General features: G+C 39.1%; 2 protein-coding genes across 2 annotated transcripts; one reads left to right on the forward strand and one right to left on the reverse strand.

The window, feature by feature from the left end:
• Positions 1-444: 444 nt before the first annotated feature.
• Positions 445-4,789, forward strand: LOC129790834 (vacuolar protein sorting-associated protein 53 homolog). The gene is made up of 3 exons (XM_055828611.1): positions 445-1,366; positions 1,432-2,843; positions 4,279-4,789. The coding sequence occupies exons 1-3, from the start codon at positions 565-567 to the stop codon at positions 4,645-4,647; spliced, it is 2,583 nt and encodes an 860-aa protein (XP_055684586.1). The 5' UTR covers positions 445-564; the 3' UTR covers positions 4,648-4,789.
• Positions 4,621-6,224, reverse strand: LOC129790898 (nuclear pore complex protein Nup50). Its single transcript, XM_055828733.1, has 2 exons — positions 6,097-6,224; positions 4,621-5,987 (listed from the first exon to the last, which is right to left on the reverse strand). Exon 2 carries the CDS (start codon positions 5,974-5,976, stop codon positions 4,831-4,833), a length of 1,146 nt encoding a protein of 381 aa, XP_055684708.1. The 5' UTR covers positions 5,977-5,987; positions 6,097-6,224; the 3' UTR covers positions 4,621-4,830.
• Positions 6,225-10,681: the final 4,457 nt, after the last annotated feature.

Consider the following 10,681-nt stretch of genomic DNA (forward strand, 5'->3'; position numbering starts at 1 on the left):
TCCATCATTTCTTTTATCAGGAAAAATAATCACTAAAGCATTGATTTCTAGGATAAAGTTAAGTTAAGTTAGTTTCAAGGATAAAATACTACATCAAAGGTAAGTTTTTCAGGTAAATTTAAAAAATAGTAGGTTAGATGGATTTGGATAAGGCAAATTTTTTATCCAAAGTACTTCTATGTGTAGACATCTAATTTTTAATTCATTGGAGTCATTGGATAATTGCTTAATCAAGTTAGGATAATATGGATACTATGGATAAAAATATTTTTTATTCTCATCTAATATTTTTAAATTTCTCGTATTCCAGCTATTTTTCTCTAAATTTTAATGCCATTTGAAATTAAAAAATCTTCACATTTTCTTTTTTTTTCACTTTTTCAATAATCTCAAAAAAATAATTTTTGAACACAATTTTTCCCGAATGATAAACCCCTTTGAAGTGACGGATCAGCCGTAATTATTCATAACCTCACAAAACACATCATCAGTGTTTTTGTGAGTGTTTACTTTTCATTGTGAATTTTCTCGTGAGATTTTGGGCATTTTCCCCTGTTTCCAGTGATGCTGGGTGCCCAGGATGACTTGGACAGTGGCCAGGGGGAGAGCAGAATTGCCACAATTGTCCTCACAAGTGACGTACAGGCGGCAATTGATCAAGTTCTGCAGAATCCCGGTGCTAGCAGTCCCCTGGATCAGCCTGACTTCAACACAACGGACTACATCAACCAGCTATTCCCTAATGAGCAATCCCTGTCTAACATTGATGATGTCATTGCTAAAATGGAATGCGAAGTGGGGGTGATTGACGACAACATCCGCAGTGTTGTGCGTGGGCAGACAAACACTGGACAGGACGGGAGGAAGGCCCTCGAGGATGCCCAGAGGACCATTATGCAGCTCTCGAGTCAAATCACGGAGATTAAGACACGTGCCGAGAAGACCGAAGATATGGTGAAGGAGATTACGCGTGACATCAAACAGCTGGATTCGGCCAAGAAGAATCTCACGTCGGCTATCACGACACTCAATCACCTCCACATGCTCGTTGGGGGTGTTGAGAGTCTCACAAAATTGGCAGAGAAGCGCCTCTATGGGGAAGTTCTTAACCCTTTGCAGGCCATCACGGAGGTTAATCATCACTTCCAGCAATTCTCCGAGGTGGCTCACATTAAGACGCTATCGGATAAAGTAGCGCAGATTCATGCTGAACTAGCCACGCAGATTACGGAGGACTTTAAGAATGTCTTCACACCAGGGCAGCAGAACACCGTCAAGATGAGCCTGTCCCAGCTGGCGGATGCTTGTCGTGTTGTCTCTGTTCTTGAGCCCAAAGTCAAGCGGGATCTACTTAAATGGTTCATCAGTGAGTATCCGGGACAAAGTTTCCATAAAAGAAATCTTTAAAAGTTCCTTCTTTTCCTTGCACAGATCTTCAGCTTCAGGAGTACGTTCAACTTTTCCATGAGAATCAGGACATTGCGTGGTTGGATAAGATTGATAAACGCTATGCGTGGATTAAGCGTCATTTGTTGGATTTTGAAGATAAATTCGGGAAGATCTTCCCACTGGATTGGGAAGTCTCCGAGCGTATTACTGTGCAATTCTGCCACACAACGCATGAGCAGCTTACAAAGCTGATGGCCAGACGTCGTGTGGAGATCGACGTGAAGCTCCTGCTTTACGCTATTGGCAAGACAACAGCCTTCGAGGCTCTCCTAGCCAAGAGATTCACCGGAATAACCCTCCAAGATGGTAGTGGTGCCAAAAGTCCCGCGCATGAAGCATCGGCGAGACTTCATGCAGCCCGAATGCCACAGAGCAGCTCCGAATCACCAGCTCAGAGTGAAACCGAAGAGGGTATCGTTAAACCAGTTGCATCCCCCTTCACAGACCTCATTGGGAGCTGCTTCAAACCCCATCTGGACATCTACACGGATAGCATTGACAAAAATCTCGCAGAATTAATTGAACAATTCCTCCAGGCAAAAGTTCCAGCAGATCCCGTGGCACGGACAACGGTATTCCCCAGCTGTGCTGATCTCTTTGTCTTCTACAAGAAGTGCATGGTGCAGTGCGTTCAGCTGAGCAATGGGAAGCCCATGTATGATCTGGCGATGATCTTCAAGAAATACCTCCGGGAATATGCGGCAAAAATCCTCGAAAGTCGCATCCCCAAACTCACAACATCCTACACTCCGAGCTCCATCAGTACCAGTATGTCCCTCCTCACGCGGGATCTGCAGAATCTCTCCACAGCCGCCGGGCAGGTTATTCACAGCTTCCTCAAAGAGGGTGAAGTAGCGCGATTCACAAAGGAAGAAATCATCACCATCTGTTGTATCCTCACCACAGCAGAGTACTGCCTGGAGACGGTACAGCAGCTCGAGGATAAACTCAAGGAGAAAGTTGATGCAGCATTCACGGAAAAGATTGATCTGGGCGAGGAAAAAGATGTCTACCATCGTATAATCTCCAATTGTATCCAATACCTCGTGCAGGATCTCGAGACGGGATGTGAACCAGCTTTGATTGTCATGAGCAAGATTCAATGGCAGACAATCAGCAATGTAGGTGATCAGAGCACCTTCGTTAATTCCATCATTAGTCACTTCAAACAAACAATCCCAACCATTCGTGACAACTTGGCTACATCGCGCAAATACTACATCCAGTTTTGTCACAAATTCGTCAACTCCTTCATTCCAAAGTACATCAATCATCTCTACAAGTGCCGCCTCACCAGTGTGCAGGACAGCAATGTTCTGGGCTGTGAGCAACTTCTCCTTGACACGCATAGTCTTAAAACGGTTCTCCTGGATCTACCCTCAATTGGATCTCAGGTAAGAGGAGAGCTATCTTGTTGTTGGAGCTCTGTAGTTAAAATCGAAGAAGGATATCCTTCTGAGTAAAAAAAAATCTGGGATTTCCTACCAAGAATTCATTCCAGATTAATCAGATATCGGTAATCGTCTAGGCTGGAACGTGATTCCTTGAATGTAGTCAAATTCAGAATCGTTTGAAGTGAATTAGTCTATTCGCTCTTAATTACTTCACTGCAGCCAGTAAGGCTAATTTTTAGAACAGTCTCAGTTCAGTTTTAGTCTTAAGTTTTTTTTTTTAACAAGGTCATGCTGAGTTAGTGTCAAGTGCATTCTATACTTAGCCTGTTCTTAACCATTAAAACTATAAATAAAAGCTTTATTTTTATCAATTGTAACGTAAATTCTGTAACAACTCAAAACTTATAAGTTTGACTAAAAGACTTAAGCCTGATTTAATTAAGGACTTAAGCCAGGCCTAATTTTGAAGTCGAACCTTATTTCCTTTAGGTCAGACTTTAAAGACGCATTCAGACTCAGTTCAGCCTAATCTAACACTGAAACCTTAAAAGTCTGACCTTAAAAAAAGTCTAGTCTACAACAAAGGCCTTGTTTAAAATTCTTAGGACTGCCTTTAAACACTTAAACCTAGCTTGAAGAAAACTGTATTCTACCTTAAAGAAGGTTATTCTGGTTAGTATAACTCAAATCTGACTTAAGACGATTTTCTTTTATCTAAGAAAATCGAAACTTCTTAAACTACAGTCTTTTTCAATTTCCGATTTTTTAGTTTTCTGACACAGCCGAAAATTAAAGCAAAAAAAAATTAAAACCGTGTGACCCGGAGAATTTTATCCTAAATCCGCAGCCCAGAGATCATATCCCTAGAGGTGGTAGTGAAAGCCCTAGAGGTGGTAGGCTCTGAACTTATTCACAAACTGTAATCGCCTCTAGCTCTGAACAAGCCGATGTAAACAGTTCTGACAGAACTGATAGTGTACCATCCATTCATGCATGGAATGGAATAGGAGGGCAGGTTCCTTATACGAAAGCTTCAGCAGATTTGCTAGGTCTAGGACCCAGACTAATTAAAACAAACTTTTCCAGAATTTTTCACGTTATTTGAACGTCTCCCTCAACGGCTAGTCTAATCGAAGCGCTAGATCTTCCTTCGTATGATTCTTGTTCCCTACGAGACTCAATTCAGTCTCATGTCTCGTAAGGAACTAGGTCCTCTTTACCAACAATGCCCAGTCTTTTTGCGCTAAATTACGTCACATTAACAGTCTGCTCAATCAATGTTTCTGAAGGGATTTTTCCCCTTTAACCCTCAAGTCCAGAGAATTAATAAATCAAGAACGTTTTCTGAAGCAAATTACCCCAAAACCTGAACATAAATCAACGAATTCCTGGATAAAATCATGATAAAATGTAAAACTTCAATCCTACTTAATAGGTAAACCGCAAAGCTCCTGCTAGCTTCACGAAGATCGTCATAAAGGGCATGACGAAGGCTGAGATGATCATTAAAGTCGTAATGGCGCCTGTAATCCCCGCAAATGTCTTCACGGAGCAATTCCTGAAACTCCTTCCGGACAGTACGCTCGTGGAATTCCACAAAGTTCTTGACATGAAGGGAATGCGGCGTGTCGATCAAGCTCAACTGGCTGAACTCTTCAAGCGAACAGCACCCAAGGAGAATCTCTCACTCGCCCTGGATGCCGTGTCATCGAGTACAGGTGCAAAGCTTCCCGACAGCCCAGACGGGGATAAGGGTCGCATTAAGAAGCTCGAAAAGCTCATTAAGAAGCGTCTGCCCAACTAAATGGGTCTCTTTTATTCCATTTACAGGGGATTTATCTTTTTTTTCTTTTCTTTCGTGTCTCCGTGACATTATTTAATATTTATATTATATTCACATGTATAGATTAATCGCTTCTCTAAAAATTAAATGTATGACAGAAAAAGAATACAAAGTTCTTCATGTTTTAAAACACTCACTGCGCGCTCAGTCCGTGGCGTACTTCTCAATGGCCGCGAGGAGTTCCTCAGCTTCCTCTGTGTTCTTCACTCGTAGCAGCATTGAGACGGGTTTGTCAAAGTCCGCACTGGGAACGCAGACCATCATCACGTTGTTCTTACCCAGGAGTTTAGCTGGAACGCCTTTTGTGAGGAGAAGATTGACAAGTACATTGCCCAGACTCGTGTCGGCGCGCACAATTAGCTGAATTTTCTTGCCATCATTGACGGATTTGAGGTAGAGTGTACCAATACCACGCTCCTTGTACCCATCGTCGTTCTTTATGAAGACCTTGCAGCGCTTCGAGAAGACGCTGTCCTCCTCAACGACCGGCGTGAAGGTAACTTTGGGCGGTTCATCGTTCTCCTCGTCATTCTCCTCACCCTTCTCCTCCTTTGCCTTGTCATCCTCCGAACTCGCTGGCTTGGCAACATTGCCAAATGTGAAGGGCTTCGCTGCACCAAAAGAGAATCCCGTGGATGCTGAAGCTGTCAGGGAGGAGCCAAAAATAGGTGCCGATGCCGTTGGTTTTGCTGTGGTCTCTCCAAGTGGTGTACTGTTAGTTGGCGGCATTCCAAAAGAGAAACCCTTCAGTGGTGACACCGTCGTTGCTGCAGCCGGAGGAGTTTGGGGCACATCCAACTTCTGAATATCCTTCAAGTGCTTCTCGTAGTCCGTAAAGATGGGCGTCAGTATAATAAGGGGATTCTGCTCAATCTTACTCTTCACCCACGCCAGCAAGGACTTGTTCAATTCCACCAACTTCCTGTGATACTCATTCCCCCCATTCTTCGCCCCATCGTCACTTTTCTTCTCCTCGGGAGCTTTTGGGGGTCCATTTGTAGACGTCACAGTGGGCGATGTTGATGCCTTACTGAGGAAAGCAAATGGGGAACTCATGGCAGCTGGTGCTGTTGTTGTCTTCGTGAAACCCCCAAAACCACTGAAAATTCCCGGCGGGGGAGCATCTTTTGAATCTGTTGTTGGCACGACGCGTCGTCGGGCAGTTCTGATCACTCTATTCTTGATTTCGTCCTCTGAAGCCTTCCGGAAGGTGCCCTTCTCCTCGGGGGCATCCTCCTGATCCCAATTGTCGCTATTTAAATCCCCCAAATTCCTCCTTTTTGTCGTCATCCTGTGCCGTCCTGCCAACAAGTGAGGTTAGATTACTTTTCACCAATTCTCAATTTTCTCATTTTTGTTGAAAAAATTATTTTTATGCATGATTTTCACGCGAAATTAATTACTACTAACCTTTAGATTCTTTTTATGTACAAAACAATCCTAATTTGATTGTATTTTTGCGTATTTTAGTCAAAAATACCTTTTCCCGGGAGCTTGTCTTTCAAAAACACGCACTTTGAATTTTATTTGAGGATTTTTGGGACATTTGCAAAGGGTTTGTCAATTTGGCGTAAAAAATACTTGATTTTTCTACACAGAATATGTAGGAGTATGTTCTTAAATAAAACTTTAATTCGTCTAATTCGTGCAATTTAAGGACCATGTTCAGCGTAAAAATTTCTTTTTTTTTTATGATAAAAGGTCATTTCAATATTCAGCGAAAAAGATAAAAGAATTTTGGTATTCACCATAAAAAACGGCCGGCCGGACACTTTTTTGGCGCATACGTTTTTTGGAATGTGGGAACTCTAATTCGTGCTCATGCCAAGTTTGAGCCCGATCTGACGACTTTGCATTTTAGAGTGTACACAGAAGCTGTGCTTCTTTGAAGAAAGAATCACAGCTAACTAGTCTCCAAACTTTTATAAAGTCTCCAAAAATAAAAAAAAATCAAATAGAATTGGTATTCAGGGTAAAAGTTTTTTTATCGAGTTTTTTCTTTTATGGTAAAAGTGAGTTTTGGAGGTCCTTTTAAGAGCGTTTTAAGCTATTTTATGCCGTTTGATGATGTGGAAAATTATGAATCTGAGAGAAATTGATCTCAAACCTCTCAAACTAAAATTATGAAGGCATGAAATTAGGAAGGCTGTCGGCTTTAACGGGGGTGATGCGCCGTGATCACAACCGTCACTCGTCTCTCCCCGTTAGGATGAAAATCTATAGTGGGCTCTTCGAATCCATTATGAGCTATGCGGCTATGATGTGGGGCTCGACAAAGAAGGACTTGAGGCAAAAGGTGCAGATCGCCCAGAACAGATTCCTGCGAATCATAAGGAACCTTGACGCCCGTTGCAGCACGGGCCTCATATATAAGGACATAGATGTAGTCAGATTTGAAAATCTCATAGTTTCCCAAAAGATCACACATATCCACAAAGTCATACACAATTTGTCTCACTCCAATTTACACTTAGCAAGACAGACAGGGCACAAGAGCACTAGGCAATCACAGGCAATAGTAAACATAAAACCCAAAAGTACTAAATACGGGCTCCACAGCCTAAGATACACATCTATCAAATTGTATAATAGTTTTATGTCTGTGAATCCCGATGTTAATAATGTTAATTTTGTTAAATTTAAACAAGTATTGAAGGAAACAGCACTGAAGAACGAATTCTTAAAGTAACGTAAATTGTAATCCCGTCTCTCGTGAATTTTTCTCTCTCACTTTGCTATTGTATCCGCGTTTTTTAATTTTCTGGCTATTTAATGTAAAATCTACTGTATAGTGGCATAATGAAGCTCTGAAAGCTCTAGAAATAGGTTTTTCTTAAATTTGCACAAAACTCCGAAGAGAGTTACAATGAAGCTCATAAGGAAGCTTTTAATAAAAAATATATTTCTGCAAGAATGAGTATGATCATAATATTTATTTAATATGCTTTTAGCCAAATTAAGGAGTACCAAATTTTGTATGGGAAGAGTTATTCGATGAAACAATCAAATTTCGCATAATTAAAAAAAAAAAAAGAATAAAAATATTAAGATATTCTGGATTTTGTCGGCAGACAAAATCCTGGTTATAATAAGATATTCTGGATTTTGTCGGCAGACAAAATCCTGGTTATAATAAAATATTCTGGATTTTGTCGGCAGACAAAATCCTGGTTATAATAAGATATTCTGGATTTTGTCGGCAGACAAAATCTCGGTTATATTAAGATATTCTGGATTTTGTCGGCAGACAAAATCCTGGTTATAATAAAATATTCTGGATTTTGTCGGCAGACAAAATCCTGGTTATATTAAGATATTCTGGATTTTGTCGGCAGACAAAATCCTGGTTATAATAAGATATTCTGGATTTTGTCGGCAGACAAAATCCTGGTTATATTAAGATATTCTGGATTTTGTCGGCAGACAAAATCCTGGTTATAATAAGATATTCTGGATTTTGTCGGCAGACAAAATCCTGGTTATAATAAGATATTCTGGATTTTGTCGGCAGACAAAATCCTGGTTATAATAAAATATTCTGGATTTTGTCGGCAGACAAAATCCTGGTTATATTAAGATATTTTGGATTTTGTCGGCAGACAAAATCCTGGTTATATTAAGATATTTTGGATTTTGTCGGCAGACAAAATCCTGGTTATAATAAAATATTCTGGATTTTGTCGGCAGACAAAATCCTGGTTATAATAAAATATTCTGGATTTTGTCGGCAGACAAAATCCTGGTTATATTAAGATATTCTGGATTTTGTCGGCAGACAAAATCCTGGTTATAATAAGATATTCTGGATTTTGTCGGCAGACAAAATCCTGGTTATAATAAGATATTCTGGATTTTGTCGGCAGACAAAATCACGGTTATATTAAGATATTCTGGATTTTGTCGGCAGACAAAATCCTGGTTATAATAAAATATTCTGGATTTTGTCGGCAGACAAAATCCTGGTTATAATAAGATATTCTGGATTTTGTCGGCAGACAAAATCCTGGTTATAATAAAATATTCTGGATTTTGTCGGCAGACAAAATCCTGGTTATATTAAGATATTCTGGATTTTGTCGGCAGACAAAATCCTGGTTATAATAAAATATTCTGGATTTTGTCGGCAGACAAAATCCTGGTTATAATAAAATATTCTGGATTTTGTCGGCAGACAAAATCCTGGTTATATTAAGATATTCTGGATTTTGTCGGCAGACAAAATCCTGGTTATAATAAGATATTCTGGATTTTGTCGGCAGACAAAATCCTGGTTTTAATAAGATATTCTGGATTTTGTCGGCAGACAAAATCCTGGTTATAATAAGATATTCTGGATTTTGTCGGCAGACAAAATCCTGGTTATAATAAGATATTCTGGATTTTGTCGGCAGACAAAATCCTGGTTATAATAAAATATTCTGGTTTTTGTCGGCAGACAAAATCCTGGTTATATTAAGATATTCTGGATTTTGTCGGCAGACAAAATCCTGGTTATAATAAAATATTCTGGATTTTGTCGGCAGACAAAATCCTGGTTATAATAAAATATTCTGGTTTTTGTCGGCAGACAAAATCCTGGTTATATTAAGATATTCTGGATTTTGTCGGCAGACAAAATCCTGGTTATAATAAAATATTCTGGATTTTGTCGGCAGACAAAATCCTGGTTATAATAAAATATTCTGGTTTTTGTCGGCAGACAAAATCCTGGTTATATTAAGATATTCTGGATTTTGTCGGCAGACAAAATCCTGGTTATATTAAGATATTCTGGATTTTGTCGGCAGACAAAATCCTGGTATATCAGGATATTTTTATAAAACCTGTTGGCGGATTCAGCACGCGTCAAGCTTTGTCGGTACTCTATATCGGTAGTACCGATATAGGGTATTTGTGAATGAGTATGATCATAATATTTATTTAATATGCTTTTAGCCATATTTAGCCGACATAGACTTTTAAGTCTATGTCGGATTTTATGTCGGTACCAATTAGGGACCGAAGTCGATGGACTTTTCGTCGACGACGACTTGATGCAAAGTTTGCATCGACTTCGACGGTCCTGAACATATTATACAAGGAGTGCCAACCCCAAGATGTTTTGTTGTTGTTCTATTGAATTATAAGAGTTTTTCTCATAAAAAATATCAATTCTTGATTTTGTTAAAGAACGTCTCACCAATGGAGTCGTCAAAAAAGTCAAACGTTCAAAATATTTAGAATATTCAGCTAAATAAGTATACATAGAGGGTGAAATTCACTACTAAGTCGGGCTTAAAAATTTAAGTCGGTCTTAAGGTTTAAGTCAGTTTTTTAACAAATTCTTAAAAATTTTAAGACCAACTTAAAAATTTTAAGTCAGACCTGACTTAAAACCTTAAAACCGACTCAAAAACCGATTTAAATTTTTAAGCCCGACTGAGTAGTGCATTTTACCCAGAGTTATTTAACCCCTTAAGAACCAAGGACCAATGGGACGTTTTCGTTATACACCTTGTTTGTGAAAATGTCCAATTCTGGCTAGTTAATTTTTATTTCTTTGTTCCACCCACTGGATTCCTTATTATTCATAAGGGGTTAATCCTTAAAGGTATTACCCCTTTACCCATAGTAAGGTCTTTACATACATAGCTAGAATTAAACTGGCCAAAAAGCTGAATTATGAAAATTGACTAAAAATCCATTAATTAGGGTGAAATTCCCTGAGTCAGGTTTAAGTTTTTAAAGTCAGTATTATTTTAGTTTTTAATCAAAATTATTAGTTTCATAAGCTACATAGGATTGAATTTTTAAGGTCAGCATTTTTACGTAAGATTTAGGTTTTTTTTTAAGTCAGTCGCAAGGTTTTTAGGTACAAAAAAAGATTTTTGAGTTTGAATTGAGTTTTTTATGACAGATTTACTTTTAGTGAATTTCACCTTGAATTTCTTAAGATTGCAGAAATCAGTCTAATTGTATTGCGAAACATTTACTTTAAAAAGATGAACCTGTGTTA

This window comes from Lutzomyia longipalpis, chromosome 2 (assembly GCF_024334085.1).
Source record: "Lutzomyia longipalpis isolate SR_M1_2022 chromosome 2, ASM2433408v1".
Taxonomy (NCBI): Eukaryota; Metazoa; Arthropoda; class Insecta; order Diptera; family Psychodidae; genus Lutzomyia; species Lutzomyia longipalpis.

What these genes read in the sequence shown, in the direction of transcription:
- LOC129790834 (XM_055828611.1), top strand. Translation starts at nt 565, where the DNA reads ATGCTGGGTGCCCAGGATGACTTGGACAGTGGCCAGGGGGAGAGCAGA. An exon ending in TCTACTTAAATGGTTCATCA is followed by an intron (nt 1,367 to 1,431) that starts GTGAGTATCCGG and finishes TTCCTTGCACAG; the next exon opens with ATCTTCAGCTTCAGGAGTAC. An exon ending in TACCCTCAATTGGATCTCAG is followed by an intron (nt 2,844 to 4,278) that starts GTAAGAGGAGAG and finishes CCTACTTAATAG; the next exon opens with GTAAACCGCAAAGCTCCTGC.
- LOC129790898 (XM_055828733.1), bottom strand. Translation starts at nt 5,976, where the DNA reads ATGACGACAAAAAGGAGGAATTTGGGGGATTTAAATAGCGACAATTGG.